The 23,312-nt window shown below is 38.4% G+C and overlaps 2 protein-coding genes across 5 annotated transcripts; one reads left to right on the top strand and one right to left on the bottom strand.

The window, feature by feature from the left end:
• Positions 1-3,349: 3,349 nt before the first annotated feature.
• LOC140763368 (anaphase-promoting complex subunit 5) lies at positions 3,350-17,841 on the top strand. 4 transcript variants are annotated; one of them, XM_073101531.1, is made up of 22 exons: positions 3,350-3,768; positions 4,553-4,712; positions 4,812-4,933; positions 6,336-6,555; positions 7,426-7,516; positions 7,591-7,669; positions 7,782-7,867; positions 9,671-9,803; positions 9,896-9,928; positions 10,218-10,472; positions 11,218-11,295; positions 11,385-11,659; positions 12,725-12,784; positions 12,921-12,988; positions 13,761-13,866; positions 13,959-14,100; positions 15,358-15,456; positions 15,542-15,806; positions 16,187-16,254; positions 16,392-16,651; positions 17,251-17,389; positions 17,551-17,834. In XM_073101531.1, exons 1-20 carry the CDS (start codon positions 3,541-3,543, stop codon positions 16,551-16,553), a joined length of 2,730 nt encoding a protein of 909 aa, XP_072957632.1. In that variant the 5' UTR covers positions 3,350-3,540; the 3' UTR covers positions 16,554-16,651; positions 17,251-17,389; positions 17,551-17,834. The 4 variants fall into 4 exon arrangements, with proteins under 4 accessions (XP_072957632.1, XP_072957631.1, XP_072957633.1 ...); XM_073101530.1 differs by having other exon boundaries at positions 16,392-17,150; positions 17,251-17,841; XM_073101532.1 differs by having other exon boundaries at positions 4,824-4,933; positions 17,251-17,834.
• Positions 17,842-20,779: 2,938 nt separating this feature from the next.
• LOC140762152 (auxin-responsive protein SAUR71-like) lies at positions 20,780-21,097 on the bottom strand. The gene has a single exon (XM_073099776.1). It carries the CDS (start codon positions 21,095-21,097, stop codon positions 20,780-20,782), a length of 318 nt encoding a protein of 105 aa, XP_072955877.1.
• Positions 21,098-23,312: the final 2,215 nt, after the last annotated feature.

Raw genomic sequence — 23,312 nt, forward strand, 5'->3', positions numbered from 1 at the left:
AGGTTCGAGGCAATAAGATGCCAAAGGTTGAGCAGCAAAAGGTAAGAGTAGAGTGCCAAGAGACCGAGATGGAGATGGATGAGAGCTAAAAGGTGAGCGACGGAGATGGAGAGGAGATGGATGAGGGCTCAAAGGTGAGCAGTAGAGATGGAGATACGAAGAGATAAGGGCTAAAATAACCAATATATCCATTTTACACGGGTTGGAACCGGTACCGAAAAATCGATACCGATGGATAAAATCAGATATAACAGATGTCGGATCTATATATTATTTTTATAGGGGCATTGAGGTATTTGCCCTTTTCATTTCATGTGAATAACTAATTTAGCTCATTTGAGCTAAACTTGTGCTAGATTAGGCAAGCTAAGCTCAACTTATTTATCACAAAATAGGGGTTGCTCTTAAACGCTTATTTACAACTTCTTTTTTACAAATAAGTTGTAGCGTTCGTTTCTTTGAAACGTAACAAATCATTAATCCCAAATACAATAACCCAAAAAACATGGGAACTCCCACAATAACTAAGTAAACAGATTAACAAAATATGAGGAGTCCTACCACCATCCGCAAACAATATCAAACAAACCTTGCTATCACAACAGACCTAAACTAAGCCAACTATCACCACAAAAACTAAAAAGCCCCTATACTGGAGCGAAAAAAGTTAGTCAACCACCAATCATCAACTCAGTTCCATTAACATTTATCCAACTTCCTACATAAATTGCAAATATGAGTTTAAAGCACTAATAACAAAAGGTAGCATTAGCAACTCCAAACATTCAACCCAAAGTGATAGGGTCCTCCGTCTCATCTTTTTGCATTAGTCAACAAGCTCTTTAGTCTCAGTACCTTGGATCCCTACCCTGCATAAGAGGAGGGTTGTTACTTTGTGAAATAAAATTTCACAGAATTTAGAATAGTTGTTGAAAATTCTATTACTCTTTTCCAACTAAATAGACCAAAATAAGACACCCGACCAAATCAATCACTAATTAAGCTTTCTATTTTCTATCAACTATTTGCCTCACATAGCTACATATGAGAATTATATGATACACTAATTAAGACTCGATCCATATTTGCTCAACTCGTGGTATTAGATTCATTGGGATGAGCATATTTATCTAATTGAGTTTTGTTAGAAGCAATAAAAGCATTTGTGGCCCGGTGTGAAGTACTCATCGCAATAGAAACGTAAGCCCTTCGAGCACCGATTTCCGCTGGTGTGAGGCATCATCCTATCATTCGTGGCTATCCCCTAGGGTCAAGGCCTGTCCGTGGTTGGGGTGGTCGATTATCCGTGGCTATCCCCTAGGGTCAAATCCATAACTCTTGTTGCGATGCATTCGAACGCAAAATTTCAGTTTTCTATTGATGTGAACGTATGTAGACATTTGAACGACTGCGTTCAAACTGCCCGATTCCGTTCAGACGCACAATTTGTGTTCTGCGAACGTATGCAGGCGTTCATATTCCCGTTCGAACGCAGTCTTGGCAAAATTATTTTTATTGCTTTTAATAAAACTAAACTAGATAAATAGGCTTATCCAAGTGAACTCAATGCCACGAATAGAACCAATATGAATCGAGTCATATCACTACTCTTGATCAACCTTTCCTCCTCAAGTTATATCTAATCAAAAGCCAATTATTATAGGCTAGCTATAGGAAAGCCTGATCTTTAAAGAAATTTGCATTTAGCAAATCTTAACAAGTCCTTTTGAGATAATCCCACTATTATTAAAAGAAAAACAATAAAGAAACTTCACCTAATAAATGACATTCCTCTCGGACCGCCAAACAACTTTATCCTTTTCTTTATTTCTTTACACATTGCACATTATTGTTACTAATCCGATTGACCATACTTTGCTCCTCCATTATTAGCTGCTCTATTAAACTTCTTCGATAGTTTAAGTTTAGTGGAGAAAATCAGCCCGACTTTGTGCTTAGGTCTAGCTTGCACTGAAAACTGAAAAGCATTTGAGTCATGCTTTATAATAGAAAAAACATATCTGAGGTGAGAGGCGACAAGAGTGATAAAGAACACCGAAGTGTAAGCAAGGAGAAGTAGATAGACATGATCAAATGGCCCAGCTCGACCCGACCCGTACCCGGTTAAGGCCCGGCCCAGTCCGAGCCCGAACTACCCATGGGCAGCACGGGCCAGCCCTTTGCCCGCCCAACCCGGCCCGAAAGCCCACCCATTTGGTCCGCAAGCCCGCCCATTTGGTCTGCAACTAGGCCTGCCCGTTATGCTACAGTGGCCCGCCCATTTGCTACAGTACTTTGCGTTCTGCTACAGTAATTTACCACTGCTACAGTAATTTACCACTGCTACAGTAAATTTTTTTGGTATTATACCGTTTTACATTATTTTAAGCACACCTTTAAAAAATTTTAATTTATTTTAGATGGAGGAATATAAATATTTTTTTTTAAATGAACTAATAGTTAAAAAAATTCTAAAAATAGCTAAAATATGGGTTGGACCGAGTGATTGGTGGGTCGGGCTGGCCCGGCCCGACCGGCTAGCCCGATCTCTCACGGGCCGACGGGCGGTAACGGGCTAGACTATTCTAGCCCGGCCCGAACTTGGCCCGCCCCGAGTGATTGGTGGGTCGGGCCGTAAACAAATGCTTAAGCCCGATTGGCCCGAAAAGCCTGGCCCGAATCTGGCTTGGCCCGCCCGATGATCATGTCTAGAAGTAGATGATGAGGAGAGCAATTGAATGAACTTGGGATAAAAAATAATGACTCATAGAAATAAGAAGATTAAGCTCCTCCTTTAGGTCATAGAAAATAATGACTCATAGAAATAAGAAGATTAAGCTCCTCCTTTAGGTCATAGAGGGATGTCAAAATAATCGAACCAATTCAAGCTCAACTTATAAGGTAAGATCAAACTCTATTTAAAATGAGTCAAGCTTAATTAATTTTAAATTGAGCTTGAGCTCGATAAGTCAAGTTTAAATTACGCTTAAATTAAAATAGACATGAATCTACTCATCAAGCAGCTCAAAATAAGCGTTTAACTTAAGCCAGAAATAGACTAGAAATGAATCTAATCAATTCAAGTTGATAATTTAGATTGGACTCAAAACTAATTTCAATCCAAAGCTTGGATCTTGGGCTGAGTCGGTACAAGATAGCACGGTCCCAATTTTAAATGAGCTCGGGATGAGAATTAGGCCAGGCGAGCCGGTTAAGCGCCGGTCCCAATAAACTCGAGTTAGCTTCCTTTAGTTTAGTTGATCAATAAAATTAAACCGGTTAAGCACCGGTCCAAATACCGCGTCGTACAAATTAAACCGGCAGGCGTTCAGTCCACTGCCCCACAGCCACTCCCATCTCCACTCTCCACCGTGTTCTCTCTCTCTTAAACCCTCTCCTGTTGAAATCCCTACGCGCGCCCTTTTCCCTCACTCTTCCATCTCCATTTATAAGACCTCTCCTTCCTCTCTCCTCCTCCTTCAAGAGCCAAGAAGTCCCTCTCAGGTCGATCGATCGATCGATCACCATCCCCTCGTCGCCATGAGCCGCTTGGCTCTGGGAGGAGGAGGAGGAGGAGGAGGTGGTGGCTCGACCTCTAAGGACGGTGGCGGCGGTGGTGTTGGCGTCTTCGACATCACTCCGCACAAGATCGCCGTCTGCCACCTCATCCAGGTCTTTGCGCCGCCGGCTCAGCAGGCCGTTCCTTTCCCCTTCCAGTCCATCGCCCAGCACAACCGCCTCGGCCTCTTCCTCTTCTCCCTCACCAGGGTTTGATTCGTTTCCCTCTCTCCCCCAATTTGATAATTTACTTTGGGGTTTCGAGTTTCTCTTGGTGCTGCTGTTTCGGTTCTGGTTCTTGGTGATCTCGATTGCTGTTGTTTTATTGCTCTCTCTTTTGTTGGTTTGATACGAGAGATAAGTGCGCGTGTAGTTCTTATTTCCTGGCATTTACCTTCGGTTTATGTCCTAGCATTAAACTTTTGCCATGGCTCTTGAATTCTATTTAGAGATCCGAGTATTTTTTCCCCCAGGCATTGTTTTTGCTTCTGGTTCTTGGCGATTTTGCTCCAGTTTCGAACTTTTGTGGTTTTCTTTGTATGAGAGGAGCAGAGAACTTTGTTTGGTTTTATTGGTTTTGATACGACAGCTATATGCGTGCTATTGGGATTCTTGTTTCCTAGGCATTCCTATTTGCTTCGCAGAACAATGTATCCTCCAACATTTGTCATTTGAGAAGTAACTACTTATGCACATACATGAATTACGTTTATTTATTTTTAATTATACCAGAATCATACAGGATTTTCTATGCTTCCACTGGTTTGGTATGAGAACTGGTTGTCTAATAGAGTTCTTGCTTGATAATTCGTTCTTGTATGTTTCAGCTTACAACAAAAACATTTAAGCATCACTAAAGACATAGGAAATACTTAGCTCTGTGCAACCATCAAGCTGTATTTTTGTGCCTTTTGTTTTTGTTTTTGAGATTCATCATGGTGGTGCATTGCTACTTCAATCCCTTTGTGAGATTTTGCTTTTGCTTCTTTCATAGTCATGTGAAGATTTTTTGGAACCTCCTCTGGAAGAACTTATAAACCAGTTGAAGGCTGTTGGCGGCTTAGTTACAAATTGGCTCAGCGAGCATTTGAGAAGCAGCCTTTTGGCGCTTTCTTCACCAGATGATTTGTTCAACTTCTTTGATAAACTACGAGGTACATATTATACTCACTCTTCCCCACACTCAGAATAGATATCAAATTTTTTTTTGCTCCAACCTTGAATTTGAAAGAACTGACTGTGATATCGATCAGTTGTGCTTGCAGCCCCTGAAGTTGCAAATGTGGAAGATGATCAAATTTTTCTGGATCCTAATAGTCACCTGGGCATTTTTCTGCGCTGTTGTATACTAGCCTTTAATTTATTAACATTTGAGGTGATCGATTACACATTTCCTAATACCATGAATTCAAACCTGCTTAAGTTATTTATTTATTTGTTTGCTTGATTTTAAGGTGGCAATGCCTCTTTGACCAACCAGTAAAGATCAACATCTCACCCAATTTGTTAGGTTTGGATCTGGAAAAAAGTAGTCCAACTATCTTCTAGCTTGAATTATTGGACCTCTATAGTGTAAATACTGAAGCCCTACATGATAACTGAAGTTCAAATTTGATAAGGGCTGGAGAAAGTATTGGCTACCTATTGGATTTAGATAGAGAACTAACTAGTAACCACTACTCATACCTCCAAAAGTGTTTTAATGACTGACCTATTAGTATCTGATAAATGTTTTTAGACAAACCCAGCTGTTCCATGCTAGCAGATGACTCAGATATCTTACTTCTTATTAGTGGTATCCTGAGGCACTGCCTTTGTTGATTTAGAAATGAAAATGTAGCTATACCAGTTGGCCTATCTATGCTCTGATCAATCTTTTTATTCTTCTTCAGATTTGCATATGATTTTGCTAATTAAGAATTCAAATGCTTGAGACAGCCAACCTAAGCTTGAAAAATAGTAATTAATTTCATACTCTTTGATGATTATCCAATCACATGCTCTTATGTCATGTTATCGATTTTGACCTTTTTGAGAGAAATGTTCTGTATCCATGAATTGTTTCCTGTGTTGAATTCTTGCAAACTAATTTCAGAAGTTTTAAACAGAAAACCTCTTGCAAATAAGAGAACCAATAACTAGGCCACAGCTTTGTTAGTCTGATCAGTTATAAGTCATGTGTCACTCATTTAATGTTCAAATCATGCAACTTTGCCACATCAATTTAGTTCACAAAATCTTATAGCATTGTTTTAAACAACTTCTGCTTTACTGCCTAGGCACCTGCCTTGGACGGAAGATGCCATCGTACCCTTAGGTCCCGCCTAGCGACCACCTTAGTATCTTGTATGATGTTTAATATGAAGGTTGAACTTAAAATTGAAAATTGTTGTAGGTTGGTAAACATGTGGATTTTAATGGTGTAGTGTTGTGCTTAACAGCAATGCATTAATTCTTGTTAGGTTGTAGGCACTAATTTAAAATTTTTCTCTAACTATCACTTCTTTTATATGTTTATTTTTAAACCATTGTAAATTCTGAGCCCCTGCCTAGGCACCCGCCTGGCGCTTAGACATTACATGACCCATTTTCACCTGTCTACTATCTACAGTCTTTTAAAAGTTAAAAACTTGTCTTATAGTCTATTTGAGGTAAAATTGATTAGAACTTTCTTTCCTCTGTTGAGTACTTCAATCATTTTATTTGCCTCTGCATTTACTTGTTTGGACATTTTATTATTCAGGGTCTTACATCTTGTTTCTTGGGATTACATGTAGGGTGTTTGCCATCTTCTGACTAATCTTGGGCCATACTGTAATTCAACTGATTCTACTTATGAGTTGGCTGAAGATGATGATTTTAATAATGAATCAGAAATGCATGGCTTGCTAGATGTTTTTGACAAGTATGGGCATGAGTATGGATCAGAGTCACGTCTTGGAGAAAGCTCTTCATTACATCTTCATGCACCTAAGTCAGCTTGTAACTTTGATGAAGGTATAGTCATTTTAGGTGCAAAAGTGATTGTTTATTAAGTTCACAAAACTATAACATCAAATGTGGTCATTTGCACCCTGAGATATGACTTTGAACTCTTTAGTATAAGCACTATCATTTACCGAGAGACAGTAAAGAAAAATCTGCCTTCAGAGAAGCTGCCTCCTTTTCTGTTGATATTTTATCCAATTGAGAATAACTGTTCGAGTCCAATACTTTGATCTATCAATGAAGAATAGTTAAGCTGCCAAGCAGAAAAATTATAACCGTGTGTTCCATCATCCTCTCATGCTTGACATGTCATATTACTATTATGTCTTACAAATAAGTGGAAATTTCATAAGCAATTGACCAAACAGGACCTGCCTGCCTGTTATATAGTTGAAGTGTAATCACTATTATCTTGGAGATTTTGACTTGCAATGTATTTGATCCAGTATGCAATAGTCTGGCATTAATGCTACCTGGGTCTTTCCTTTTTTTTACCCTGTATATACATGTTGAATTGTCATTTGCCCCGACCCTTTAAAGCATGCTATTGCTGAAACATATAGTGCTTATTGTAATCATGATCATCTTCCAAGTCACAATTGATAGCTGAACTGAGTTTCCTTATTAAGTAAATAAATTAGTTAATTTTATACCTGTAACTGTTCCTGGTGACGTTACTATTTTCATTTGTGTTTTCTTCTTATGGAATAGTGGTCCAAAATTCATGAGAAAAGTAGGTTTTAGTTTTCTGTACATCTGTTGTAAAAGATTATTAAACAATAGGGCATAGAAGGGTCTGTGTATGAGAAAAATTGTGTACATTATCAGGTTTGATACTTCAAAATGGTGATTATTTTGTTGTTTTTCTTTTCCTGCTAGACAATAATTTCACAGAAGATAATCTGGGAATCCTTCGATCGAGGTGGCAAGTAGAAGGATACCTCAATGCGCAAGCTGATTTTCTTGAGAAGTAACTATCTTTCATGTTCACTTAGCTACTGAGATCATGTTCTTGGCCCTATAACGATGTGTTTTTCTCCACAGGGATGCCAACTCATTTCCCTTGAATTCATTTAATGCAATTCTAATGCAGCTTCAGAAAATAGCTCCAGACTTTCATCGTGTAAGTTGTACAGTTGATTAGAGGGCGCTTCCTTATTCTCTCACATCTTACACATCAATTTCACCTCACTTATCTTTTGTTAGCTTCAATCAAGTCTTTTTTTCCCCGGCAGGTCCAATACTTGCAGTACTTGAATGCTCTTCACCATGATGATTATATATCTGCTTCCGACAGTCTTCATTGCTACTTCGATTACAGGTTCATTCTCAAGCTTTGAACATGCATTAGCTTGTGTACTATGAGCATGTAAGGATGGTCAACTTATGAAGTTGATTGCTAAGATTGGTTTACTCTTCATCCTTGTAAAGGACTGTTAGAGTTGCATTATTGTTCCTGTCCTCTCTGGATGATGATGATTGCACCTCTTTGCTAAGTATTACGCTTCGTGACTCCAGAATATGGCTTTACATAGATCTGAAAATAGGAGTACGCTTGTCAAAGTCCAACAAAAAGTTGGAGGTAGTTTTTTCCTTTTATTTTAATTGATTGATTTATTGGAGCTCATGCACTGGAAAATATGAGGCCAAGCCTTCCAGATAAAAGGAACAAATGGGAAACTACGTGATCCACTACTTGCGTGCTATCCATGTCTCAAATCCTGTGCATCCTGTTCCTGCAATTCATGTGTTATACTCACTGACAACATTCTACTAGAAAACCACTAAGTTTGGTAGTACATTTATTAGAGCACTAATAATGATGTTGAGGACCTGAGGCAATATCAAAGATGGTAATATCTAGCAGCAAGATACTAAAATAGTAATATAAAATGCTCAACGACAACAATCAGAGTTGTACTATTAGCAAGACATGGTTTTGTAAAATGCTACCTCATACTAAATCTTAGTCCCATCTGCAGTAGCGCAATTGATTTGTGGAGCTGATTTAAGGTCAGTCATTGGTGATTATGCTCTTCAACAAATACTCGAGTAGATAAATATTTTGGGGATTTAAATGTAATTTCCAAAGTTACTTTGTTTTCTAAGGAGTCTCATATGGACTATGGCCAAGCATGACAAGTTTTCTCATCAGTGACACATATAGTGTTTGATGGTGAGGATAAATGTTGAGACTTAAGAAGTCTTCTCATCTGGAGAAAAGTTAGGCTTTAAAATTCAATTAATCATGGTGACACTATATGTAAAACTAACATAATCTGGAAGCTGATCTTTTAAGGGGAACTTACTACTTGAACAAGAATGCAAACTTTAAATCTACTTGATGAAGGGCAACATTGACAACTAATCAGCCAAGTGAAGGATTAAACATAAACTGTGTACCTTCCCTTGTGCTATTGCGAACATCAATTTCACTTACTCTACAGGAAAGTGATGTAGTTCCTTTTTATCGAAACCAACCCTGACGATGGAAGGATTAAACATAACCTGCATACCTTCCGTCATCCTACTGCGAACAGAAAGTTCACTTATTCTACAGGAAAAAGATGCATTTCCTTTTTATTGAAATCAACCATGTTTTACACTTTTACTCCTTGCTTCAGGAGAATTCTTAGATAAGGCACATACACTAGAAAAGAGTTCATCGTATTGCTCGTTAAACTGATTGATTCTGATTATTTATGGATCAAGCAGAGGATTTTGATGAGATTACTAATAATTGTATTCATGGTTTACCAGTGAATATATGATGGACTCATCACTATTAACATAGTTATAACTTATAAGAGATTGTTGATTTGTCTTGCCATAACAGTTATACGTACAGAGGCAATCATAATACAATTTGAGAAGTACCTGCCAACTATCTTTCTCCTTGGTATGGCTTGTAACTGTTTTTTTCTTAGACCAACTTGCAGTTATAAATGCATATATTTCTATTTGTGAATTTTCTCTGTCTTTGAGATTTGCAAAGTAGCACAGCCAATATGTGAGTAAACATTTTGACTCACCATGCATTTAATTGAAAATGTGAAACTTCTGAAATCTCTTTCCAACCAGTGAATATTTCTTATTTCTTATATTTTTACTTGAATTCTTGTAGTGCAGGGATGGAAGGGCTTTTTAGCCGTTCATCTTCTCCTCCCTCTGATATTCTCCTTGGAAGATACGAGACTGCTTTACTGTGCTTAGGCACCATGCACTGTCATTTTGGACATTCTAAGAAAGCCTTAGAAGTAATTTAGTGTTGAGCTTTTATTTTATTCTTTATAGAATGTTCATATATATGATATGGCTTAATAATTTCTTTTCTTTTGCTGTCCTCCAGGCTCTAACTGAAGCTGTACGTGTTTCGCAACAGGTGATCTATCAATGCCTGGTGTATTTGGTTTTGAAATTACAGTTTGATTTATCGGGTAATGTATAAAAAAAAATCTTAGACTTGTTGGCAATATGTAAACCTTGTCTGCTATGACAAAATTAGGGTTATCATATTTTCACAAACAACTATTAAACCATACTTTGGTGTCATAGTTGGATTTGGAAGAAAATAACTAGACAAATTAGAACATTGTTATACTTTATGTAAAAATCCATTTTATGGCCTCTCATAAGCTATTATTATAATTATTGCTGATCTTACTATGCAGAATAATGATGACTCATGTCTTGCCTATACGTTAGCAGCAATTTCCAATCTTTTATCAGAGATAGGCATTTCAAGCACAGTTGGGATAATTGGTTCCCCATATTCATTTGGGACTAGTACTGGTCTAGGTACGCCATTGTCTACCCAGCAGCAATTACTTGTACTCTTGAAAAGGTCACTTAGGAGAGCTGATAGCTTGAAGCTCATAAGTTTGTTGGCCTTCAATCATCTTGCTCTTGCAAAGTTCGATCTTAAGGTAAACTTACGTAAGCTGTTTTCTCTATACTTTCACAAGATATGGCCTTTTTAATGATATATTTCTATTTTACTTATCTCGTCTATTACTGATTTCTGACTTTCCAATGTATCAGTGAGTAGGTTTTTAAGACCATATGATACGAGTTGACCTGTTATGGTTCAGCTAGTGTTAGATGCCCTGATGCCCCTGCTTTTAAAATATATGTAGTGTACAATAATCAGCAATCACATCATCGAGCAGACATGAAAACATGTTAAAAGAGGCATACTGTAATATCACTGGCTACGATATTGCATTTGTACATAACTCTATATCTGACAAGATCGCTTTCTGAGAATATTCTTATCTTCTTTGTATCTCTTAGTGTTTTTGTGGACAACCCCATTTAAGCAAACATTTGCAGGATTTGCACATGCAAATGGATCCTCTAGCCCTAGTACAATTCATCTTGAGTTTTGTGAAAATTTCTCATTATGAGCACATATATTAGTTGGACGTTGGAACCCTGTAATTCAGGATACTATATCTATAGCTTGTATTTTGAGACACAACTACCAAAAGATAATATGGTTAAACTTTCTAAAGTTTTCTACTTTAAAGTTGAATACTGAAATCTGCCTGATTGAAAAACTAAGTGTTGTAGTGTTTATTGGTATAATATGGGAATATACTTTCGAGTGATTTATTTATTTATTACATTGTGGTTTGACTATGCCTCCTTTTTGAATATTTGACTTCTCAGCATGTTAAAAGACCATTACTGTCCTTTGGCCCTAAATCTTCCACCAGGCTTAGAACATGTCCTGTTGATGTTTGCAAGGTACATGGTTTATACAGTAATGCTTGCTGACAAAGATGGACGACTCTAGTTTCAAACTATTTACCATTTTGACTATGGTCCTCTTGCAGGAACTGAGGCTAAGTTCCAATGTGCTAACTGAATTCGGATCAGATGGCTTATCATTATCAAATGATAATGGTGCTTTTAGCACCTCATGGCTTAAGAATCTTGCAAATGCCACTAGTCCATGGCTTAAGAACTCGCAGAAATCAAGACACTCTCTGATAAATGATTTTGATGTGTTTCAGTTTCATGCACAGCCAAGTCCCGTACCTGGATCTGTTTTGCAATTAACTGGTGCATCATACTTGCTGAGAGCTACTGCTTGGGAGCATTATGGAAGGTAGATTCATCTGTTTTCTTCTTTGAACCTTCTTAAAGTGATAATTTCATGGTTTGACAAACATGTTAAATATTCACCAAGTTCTATTAAATTATCAACATGGGGATTTGTACTATTATGTCTTTTTCTGGTAAATCTGAAGTTGGTCGGTGACATCATCTCCTTGCATTCAAAGATGGTGGGTTTCAATTTCACATTATTTTTGAGGTCCATGAAATCAATGTAAATAAAATTGACAGCCATGCAGACTGGCTTATCTAGTGGTTAAAACTTAGAAGTACTTAGTTGATTTTAGAGATGCTGTGTGATAATGAGTGTTTTGAACATAGATATTCAAATTTACAGTAAACTTCTATGCATATATGATACTTCAAAATTTACAGTAAACTAGATGGGTTCATTTTGTAACCTTCTAAATATGATTTTGATATTCACACCCTTCCCAGAGTCGGACCATTGCTAGGTCCGGTGGTGGTGTTAGAGCCAGGTGGAGGTGATTTTGGATTAGAGGGCTTAAAGGTGGAGTTGTAGATCTCTAATGGAGTCCAGAATGTGGTGGGGGTTATGGAGGGTAGTTCATAGGGTGGCTAAGGGATTGTGAATAATCTTTATTTGTGAATGTGGACATTTTGGAGGGGTATCTTTAGTGGTTGATTATGGAAATCATGGTGTACAAGTTATTAATTGATTATCATTTATCCCTCGGCATAAGTATGGACTATAGATCTTCTAACAAACTCAAGGAAAATGATGGAAGTATGATAATAAAGACCATATCTGTGAATCATTTAATATACTGATATGACGTGCAGATCTAACTGTGTTTTTTCCATAATGGGATATCTGCATCATTCCAGTAGTTTTATCCAGTTGCATCTCTATACTCCTTTTGCTTCCACTCATGTTTGGAACTTTCTACTGGATCATTCTTTCTCATTATATATATCTAGTGCATGTCCACAAGAACCTCTTATTCTTATTGTCATTCAAGGACCAGTATTTATAGGGCCTTCGGGACTTTACTTTTACAATTTTTCATTTGGTTTAGTTTTCTTATTTTCCCAGTGCGCCATTGGTTCGAATGAACGCGTTGGTTTATGTGACGTGCTTTGCAGATGCTGCAAGGTATCAAGACGCTATCATGCATCAGATTTTCTTGCTTAGTTTTACTCTCTTCCTATTTCTATTTTTCTGCTTATTCTCATATAACCTGAATGCTTTGGACAATTAGGATGCGCATGACATTGTTTTAATGTAACAGTTCATCGGAGTTATCGCTAGCATATGCCAAACTTATTCAACAATTAGCTGTGTTCAAAGGATATTCAGGTCAGTTAGTAAATCGACTCCTATGCTTGCAAAAATGACTATTTACTGTGTCCCTTTTCTGAACTTTCTTTAGTATTGTTTTGCTAGAATAGTTTGTTTTTGAACTGTGGTTAGTGATATATAATCTGACTGGATCCTGAGGTGTCCAAGATTCAAGAACGATATATAGGAGTAGGAAGGGCTGTAGACATCTGTCAATTGGGCCCAATTACAGACCTTTTGTGTTTGTCCAGACTGACATTGCAGTGTTATACAGGGATATTAAAGAAAAAAAGCTAGAGTTAATGTCTGTATTATATCAATGGTCAAATATGCTTATATAGTTATATATGCATCTTAAATTGTTAAATACAAGCACATCTGGTGTTAAGTTTTAGCATATGTTAAATCAGAAGTCCATTTAATATCGACAATGATGACTGTTTCTATTTTGTAACACAAATGAGTTTTTACAATCATTTGTTAGTCATCATCCTATGTACAGTTGTATATTTGGTTCTGCTATCATCAAAGTACTTGAAGTCTGTTTCTTTTGATAAGTTGATTCTCCTTTTCTTTCAGCCATGCTTTCATATTATAGCTTACCACAAGGAATTCCCTTTTAGCCATATAGAATCTTTGTAACTTATTTATATTATGTCACACTATCCTTGTGCGCCATTATCATGTTAAGAACATGTTAGAAATACTTGGTGCTCTACTTTTGTGTTTAAATAATTTTCAGATTTGTTTAGCCTTAAGTGTATATTAAACAATACAACTTCCCCTTCAGAAGCTTTCATTGCCCTGAAGCTGGCAGAAGAGAAGTTCCAATCTGTATCAAGATCGCGCATCCAGCTACTTAGGCTGCAGTTGCTTCATGAGCGTGCTTTACATAGGTATGTTTATTAATGTTTTCGCTCTGGGTTATTCACTGGAAACTGCAGAAATCAGCGTTCTGTTGCTGCTTTACACAAAATGTCTATTCCAGAGGGCATTTGCAAATTGCTGGACAAGTTTGTGATGAGTTTGGGGCACTGGCATCATCTGTTAGTGGGGTTGACATGGATCTAAAAACTGAGGCTAGTCTTCGGCATGCACGCACGCTACTTGCATCCAACCAGTTTAGTGAGGTTTGACTACTTTTTGTTTCCTAAGTTTTCTTCCAAGTAGCATATACTAGTATTCCGTTTGTTTTTACCCATTTTCTACAAAACCAAGAAGAATGCTTACCGCCAACATTGCTAATACGCATTTGATATCTTGTGCACTTGAACACCTCCTCTTTGTATTTGATCTTTTTGGCATCTAATGACCTGTTTGCTATATCATACCTATATCTTTGCAGAATAGAAAGCATTTAGTTGTACCACTGTTTTAGAATGCATGTAAAACATTAGGTAAGTTTCACCTAAGACGGAACAGTAATGGCCGAAATTTAATGAAATTAAAGTCGAAACTCATTGGTTAAGCCGAAACTATCAAAATTTCTGATTTTGACATTTATTTTGGACCACAATAGGCTAAAACCATTCTATTTCTGCCTAAAATATTCATTTTTTTAGGGGTCAACCTAAACTTCGAACCATGGATAAAATTATTAGAACATGAAGCACAGTATTTGCACATTGAACTGCTATTTCGCATATTATATCACCCTTTCATTATTTATATTTGGGGGAATTTACAATGAGGATCACAAAAGCATCTTTAGACATGGTTCTCTTTTACTATTGTTTGTTTTTACTGTCAGACCTGGAGAAGGACTTTCTTAGTTATCTATAGTGAGTGTAAGACTGATGAGTGAGGACTACTACTTTTTCTTAAGTAAAGTTGACTGGTGCTTGTGGAATACTCATCTTTTTTTGTTTGGTTTGAATCTTTGATGATTTGTGCTTGTTTAGATGTCTCGACTCCCAAGATAGAGAAGTTTAATTACAGTTGATTACAAATACTTTTTAGAAGGTCCTATTTTCCAACTTATAATTCAACAAAGAAAAATTGCAAATTGTATAATGATGACTTGGATCATCACAATCTTGTCTATTGCTAAATATGAACCCTTATCTGGATCACTTCTGAATATGTAGATAGTGGATGACTCATTTCGAAAGTTGATCTTTAGTGTTTTTATGGAGAATTTGACAAAATGGCATGTTAGATTTCATTATTCATTGTTTTTTTTTCCTGATGTGAAACTTTCTGATATCATTTCTTCACCATTTTCCTTTTTGGTAGTACACTTTTCTTCTTAAGGTGTATAAACTCGTGAAAGTCTCAACTACTAGGGACTTGCAATGCATAGAAATGAGATCTCTACTGTATCTTTTTTTTCCTGTTAAATTCTTATCCTCTATAACTATGAAGTCATAAGAAATCTTTTTGTCCAGGCAGCAGCTGTGGCTAATTCTCTTTTCTGCACTTGCTACAAGTATAACATGCAGATTGAGAATGCCACTGTTCTTCTATTACTTGCTGAAATACACAAGGTAAAATATGGTTACTCACTATTATTGCTGCTTTGCAAAAAAAAAAACGTGGTTGTGATATTAGTTCTTTTTTTTATTATGTCAGAAATCAGGCAATGCTGTTCTTGGGCTCCCTTATGCATTAGCAAGCCTATCTTTCTGCAAGTCGTTTAACTTAGATCTACTCGAAGCATCTGCCACACTGACACTTGCTGAATTATGGCTTTCTCTTGGATCAAACCATGCAAAGAGAGCTTCAAGCCTCGTACATCGAAGTCTTCCAATGATTCTTGGTCATGGTGGATTAGAGCTGCGTGCCCGAGCCAACATTGTTGTAGCAAAATGCTATTTATCTGATCCAAACTTTTCAAGTACATCTCTTTAGCACTTTCTTATTTGGTTCTCACCATTGCTTTCCTATTCAATAGATTCTGAACTTAATAAATGAATTTTCCCATTTTTGATGTTTTTCTGTCTTGTTAAGTTACAAGTTTGTTATCCGTTTTTAGTTTATTCAAGGAAGTAGTTTAATCTTCCTAGTTCATCCGAAGTAGCATTACATGACACAAATATTTCTAGGAAGTGTATTTGCAAGACATATTTATACTTTAATGGAATTTGCTAAATAAATTCTCTTCTTGCATCTTGCTTCCCCGATAGACTGGAGTAGTTTTATGATTTATGATTGGCCATATCTACTGAATTTCTTATCATTACTTGTTCTGAAGAATGATCGTTTTTTTTTACTCAGTTTCTGAAGATCCTTATGTTGTGCTGGATCCTCTGAGTCAAGCTGCTGAAGAGTTGCAAATTTTAGAAGTAAGCCACTTGACCTCTGTTGTGATTTTTCATGCTACTGCATTTTGACTGCCATGACCGCCATCAAATTGTAATTTCTAATCTTGGAAACCCATAGTTCTCACATTCTGAACACTAACTGAAGATTCTGTTTCTAGTACCATGAGATGGCTGCAGAAGCATTCTATCTAATGGCTCTGGTCTACAATAATCTGGGAATGTTTGAGGAAAGGGAGGAAGCTGCAGCTTCTTTCAGAAAGCATGCGATTGCTCTTGAAAATCCGCAGGATGAAGAGAACCCACTTACTTGTGGGGTGTGAAATAATTATGAATTTGTTCGGCATGTAGTATTTCAATGGCTCTCATTGCTTATAGTCTTAGTTTCAAAGTTCAGTAACCATTAACGGCCCTTACCAAGGTATATTACTTTTGACCCCTTTCCATACCATTATATTTGTATCGTGAACTAGGTTTATAACTGAATTTTTTGGGAGTGTATCGTTTGTTTGTGGCAAGTGCCACTGTATTAGTTACAATTTTGTTTTTCCTTTGAGCCTGTATACTTTTAAATTGACAGTTTTCTTCTAGGTTTTGCGATTATCTTTAATGCTAGTATGAGACTGTTTTCACTGTGTACTTTCAAAGTGTCGCCTTCTTCCCTTTCTAGTCACCTTGCTAGGCCCTAACTGTTTATCTTGCAAATTTTCTCTTCGTTGATGTCGTTATCCTTGTGTGTTCATTGCAAACATGTAAGTAGTCAAATTAAGTTTTCTTTTTGTGTTTGTTCTTTTCTTTGGTGTATTTCCTTATAACAGGGTGCCTTCATGTATGATGACATAAATGGAATTTGGACTCCATGTCCAACTACTTCTGAAACTAAGAAATGGTTTCTATCTGTTATGACTATTCATTTGAAGGTTGTGGTAGATGAAAATGAACAATTCTTATTTTACTTGTCATTTTAAAAACAACATCTGATCTTTGCAAATTTCTTTGATCAACCAATGTGGAAAACAGAGTGATCCTGTTGATGCATGGAAGAGATGCCTGAAACAGAGACGTCGGCTTGGCTTCTTTTTTGCTATTAAGGTGTGTATACTCAAATGCTCGTTTGCCAAACTTCTCAGTGATTGGAGGACGCCATTGGAGTGAAGAGGTTGCTTCTCCAACTATCTCATTTCAAATACAACCAACAATGGCATGTTATATAGCTCAAGGAAATGGATATTTGCATTTGAGGGGCAAGATATCTAATTACACCTGCAAGATACAACCACTTTTTTGTAGTTAGCCGACTGATGAAGTTAATTGCTGCAGGTTTGTAGCTTGATGTTGATGCTATTTAGTCTAACGCTGTACTTCACATTCTCCCGTGAAAAAGCTCAGTGTTTCTAGATGGCATCTTCTTTTGACTCTCGGGCAAAAGCTGCTTTATTATTATTTTTTCAGGAAAGATTACCTGTGCTTTTAAGATTACTTACTGGAATTACTGTTGGAAATTAAGTGATCTGCTTTTCCTTTTCTTTTCAACAGATGCAAAGTAAACATTAGGCGACTCTTTCGTCGTCTAAAAGTGATGACGAGTTATCAGGATATCTCTTTAAACTCTCTTTAGCTTTCCGCATCTGAATAAATTATAAAAGGAACAAGCAAACAACATTATATATTCCCGTCAATTGGATTGTGCTTCGTATGAGTTTTTTCTTTTAATTCAAATTAAGTTCTCTCTCTCTCTCTCTCTCTCTCTCCAAAAAAAAAAAAAAACGAAATGGATTACTCGACTTTCAACCTCAAGTTGACACTATTCTCCACCATTACCAACAAAACAATGAAATCGACAAACATCACCCAGGAAACCAAGGAACATCATAATTCACATAGACCTCCATTCGAACAAATAAAAAGAAAGTTTTCCCTGTCTCCTTCTCAAGCTCTCAAACATTCTCTGCTTCTTCCTTCTTCACATGAGTTGGAGTTGAGCAGTCGACGACGCCCGGTGGGGGCTGCGGAGCACTGTAGGCTTGCACGCCGACGCCGGTGCGCAAGTCCTGCCTCCCCTTCGCCCTCCCGAGAAAGTAACATCCGAAACCGAGCAAGATGGCAAAGAGTATGAGAGGAAGGGAAATTACTACAACTAACCCCATGTCTATACAAACTTCTAAATTGGAATGAGGAAAACTAAGGAAGGAGGGCTGATGCTTTATAGGTAGGAAAAGAAGGGAGACAGATTGGAACGAGGATTCTGGCAAAGTGAAAAGAATCGACGACATATATGAGATATCAAAAGAAACTTAGAACAGAAGAGAGAAAGGATTCTTAAAGTCACTAGACCAAGCTGGAAGCAACCGGTAAAGAATCTGGAGAATTGAAGGTTGTCGGATTGTTTTGTTTCAAATATGAGGAATGACCAGATCAGCCAAAGTTTCTTTGGTTGCCCGGTTCTAATATGAACCGTTGTCCGATGCTCTAAATTATTCTATCATGTAAACAAAAGAACACACGTTAGGAACTTAGCAACGGGTGCAAGCTAAAAGCAATCTATTCTCGATTCATGATCATGCAACCAAAAGATAGACTCTGGCATTATTCCGTTTGCAACCTGGAAAGGCCAATACCCAGTTCATCGGAATAGTGCCTGGGTAATGGGCTCGACGAATTTTCCAATATTCAATTCTCCAATCACCCTCTCTTGCATTATTATATATATATATATATATTCTTTTTTCAAGATTTCCAATTCATTTATTGCTGTAGATTGATTAAGTTTACAGTATTACCAAGTCAATAAAAAACACTTCACCACGGTAGTATGAGTCAATTAAACACACTTTGGACTGGCCGCAAAATCTAATGTTTTCGTGCAGCGCACCATTATTTATTAATAATATAAAGGTAGTCATTAGTAAGAAGCTCCACGAACAAGGATATAGTTGAATTAATTATAAGCCGTTACCTATATAAGTCCACATAGGAAGTCAAATATTTAGATGTCAAATTAAGACCGATGTGATCCTACTTTAAAGATCCTCAGTTATGTGCGTAGAGACAAGGGCTGGTCAAAGATGAACACAATGAAATCTTAAAAGAAGATGCCCCACGCGCTCTTTTCGAAGACATAGAGAGCCATTCGTGTGGTTCTTATGAGGGGATTAGACTTTATTTTAATTTAGTATATAGAAGGATGGGATTATACTTATAGACCTAACAGTTACCATTCCCTGTACCATTGCGTTGTTAACACGTCGACTTGTTTATCGAGATGGTTACCTATTTTGCAATGGAAAAGCTTATGACGTGTACTCCTACTTTAAGGGTATTAAATTCATTTTTGTATCCATAATTACCTTAATTTAATATAAATATAATGTAGAGTTTATTTGATAATATTTCCTTTAATCTTTTCTCTCCTTTGGGCCCTTTATTTTTTTGGGCTGGCCTTGATATAATGGGCAGGTATTAAAAGCGAGTCATATTATCATATAGGAGGGGATTAAAACAAATTAAAATCGATAGTCGTTTAAATTTTTAAGTTTAAAATTCAAATATATGAATAAGTAAGTTACACGGAAACGCGAATAAGAATTCCAACCACCATGTCATGTGATATACCCCAGCAGTTTATCCCAAAAGTTGGATAAATAGACGTCAAAACCTCGCTTCCTCTGGTGAGAGATAACGACTAGTTATCCACCGGTCAAACGACGAAACTTATTATTCCCAGACGTGACGTGACGTGACGTTATTTTTATAACGTTCTACCCGTCCGTTAACTCCCTGTTCTCGAGTTAACGGACAACGACTTAAACGAATACCTAACCCAACCCCTCTCATTTATTGCCTCGGGATGCGGTGCCTTAAACTCCTCGCCCGTCAAATTATCCAACGGCTGGGATCGGACCTGGATAAATAACGTTATTCTCTCCTCTCTTCTTCGAATAAAGTCTGGTGGCCGAACGACTATCCCCGTTTTAACGACGGTTATAAGTTACGACACAACTCTCACGTGTTACCAAGATTTCAACGTTAGTGGGACTCCTCCCCGGATCGACGGTCGAGATCGTACGCCGTCCATCACGGGAATGAACAGTTAGTTGTCTATAAGTGCTCTCTTCCGAGTTCCAATACAAGAGTCAAGGGCGTTTACGTCATTTGATCATTTAATATTTTAGAGGGGTTTACAAATAACACCCTGAATTCCTAGAGGGGGGGTTATTTATGAATATTCAAAACTTTGGGTTATAATAAGCACGAAAACGAGGAGTAAGTGTAAAACCCAGCAATTTTTACCACTTCACAGCGCAATCGGCATTTTTCTACATCAGCCCATTAAAAAGCAAAAAACAATAAAAAAGGAGAGAAAAATAGAGGGTGAAACGTCAAAATCCCGAAATTACCCTTGCTCGACCAACCACCGAGTCACTGTGCTTCTTTTAATATATAACACGGACAGGGGCAAAACCGAGTCGAGTCAACAAGTCTGCTCGCGCGAGTGGGGAAAAAGGGCCCAAAATAAAAGGGGGAAAAGAAAAGGAGAACAAGCCGAGTCCTAACCGTCGTCGAAGGCGGAGTCGGCGAGGGAGTCGAGAACTCGGCGGAAGACCGGTACGGGACACGGGATCCGGAGCACGCCGCGCTGCTCGTAGCCGTACTCCTGGGCTGACTGGCGCAGCAGCTCGGCGAAGGCGGGCCGGCCCAATAGCTCGGCCCGGACGACGAACCGCTCCATCTCCTCCCCAACGTAGACGGGGACATGGCCCTCCGGGGCCACCTCGCCGCGCCGCCGCCGGTCCTTCGGCGCGCGGAGCGGCTGGTACTGGGAGGAGGAGTCGGCGACGCGGGAGAGGCGTCGGATCATCTGCCTCATTTGAATCGAACGGCCGGGAAGGGGAGGGGGGAAAATAGAGGAGTGGTAGTGGGTATTTATTGGGAGGTCTTAGGGGGGTATTTATAGTTGGGAACTGGATGGGGGTAGCGAAGGGATTTATAGAATTTGGGGGAAAGAGGAAGTGGAAAAGGAAAAGGAAAAGGAAAAGGGAAAGGGAAGTGGAGAGGCTGGTACAAGTGGGAGTACATGGCAGGTACGAATTTAAATGGAGATTTAAATATATATATATATATATATATATATTTATTTATTTATATAGTTAGATAATGGTTTAGCTGGACGAAATAGAACATCCATCAGGACGTCTATCCAATGGCAATGACCCACGTGTAAAGGTCTTGTTAGATAAAGTTTGTTTGTCTATTGTAGGTGAGTTTGGTTTGTTATCGGAAAAATACCACAACAAGGGTCTCTCAAGTCCCGCATTATAAGGTTCATACCAAATTATAACATTTAAAAAGTAAACATCTCCTTTGTCCAGCGTTACCTGGTATGAAAATTAATTAATTATCCTCTGACATGAGTACAATTTAACTTAGATTTGTGAACCATTTTAAAGCATGCACATAAAGTGTGTTAATCTCAAATATGCACATACCATTGAGCTACAGAGATAACCTAAAAAAAGATGTACAGTTGGTGTTAGTAGTACTATGTTGGTGGTGCACCCCTGTCTTCCAAGCAACCAAACAAGCATCTGGGTACATTTGGCCTAGCTCTCCGAGCTCCGACACCTGGCGCAACGAAGAGCGTCAATTATAATTCAGCAAGGCCAGTCACTTCTCTCCCCTCTTTTGTCACACTTCACAACGTCCCCAGTACGCCATGTGATTCGGATCCAATCCAGCCCGATGTGCACCAACAAACAAAACAAACAGTGGAGTTTGGTGGCCATTTTTGCCGTCATCTGAAGCCATCTCAACTTCCGACCCCTCCCCCAAATTAATTCCGTACATGCCCCCCCCGTGGCTTTGGGGCCCAAACTTAGCACCATATCTTGTTCGTTTGCGTCGATGTAGAGCTCCTCCTTATTTAACTAGAGGTGACGTGTAGTGCCTCGGCCGGACGACAACCGCGTAGACTGTAGTGGTATGGAAATGGTCGTGTAGTTTGGGTCACGTCTTGTATTATTAAATCGTGTTCTAGAACTTAATAATTCCTTATTCTAATTAGATAGGGGCACTAAGTAGGTTGTCTAGAATATCATATCTATAGCATCCACTACTTCACGATTTAACTCAGTGGGGTTAAGGTACAAGGGGAAAAACATTACTAAAAAGAATTTAAATAGCGTATATCCCCAGAAATTCACTTTGAATAAATATTATTATATATTTTTTTTCTATTTATTTGGCAAAATTTGTAGATCTGGGAATAAAGGAGGAATTAGGCCAACTTTATCCGGGTGGAAAGGTATAATAATAAAAAAAAGGAGAATAGGGGGGGACAGTTGTTCATCACTCCATAGTCCCTCCTGTGTTCCGTATTTTAATTCGGTACGGTTTCCGTGACTCCAGAAGCCGGACCCACCACTTAGAGGCGTTACCACTTCACGGCGTAATCCCGACAAAAAGCGGGAAGAGGGAAACGAGGAGGATGCGGTTGTCCCTCCTCCGGTACGATAACTTTATTCGCCCTCTGCACTATTCGCGGATTGCGAGCTTACCCACGCCTGCTGCAAATGACCATAATGCCCGTTACTTTAAGGGTAAAAAATTTATTATGATCCGACGAGATCGAGATAAAGCCGCTGGAATATTTTATGATTATAATGTCTTATCCTTCGAAAAGGATGAAGTTTATCGGCGACTTGACCAATTCTTCAACGTATATTAACGCAGAAAGAAGTTGATAGAACAACCTAAAACCTAACTGATGTTTCTAAAACCATATAAATGTTTGATTGATATCCTCCTGGAAGGCAGTTGGGAGAAGGGCGTTTCAGTAATTCTAACGTTATGGGATCCACGACCACGTCAGGTCGCCGTACGGCGGATCTCCGACCGTGACGTGGAATCCCAACCGGTACCGACCGCACGCGCCACGCCTCGTCGGCCCGCACGAGCCTGGGCGCCCGTGCTCGCACGTGACGCTCCCCGTACGTTGCGCTGCATGGTATAATCCCGCCCCCCACCCGTCCTCGTCCTCCTCCTCCGGGCGAGCTGGTTAACTGCCACGTGGAGGAGATCTAGGT

The sequence above is a fragment of the Typha angustifolia genome, chromosome 7 (genome assembly GCF_048772165.1).
Source record: "Typha angustifolia cultivar Huaian chromosome 7, ASM4877216v1, whole genome shotgun sequence".
Taxonomy (NCBI): Eukaryota; Viridiplantae; Streptophyta; class Magnoliopsida; order Poales; family Typhaceae; genus Typha; species Typha angustifolia.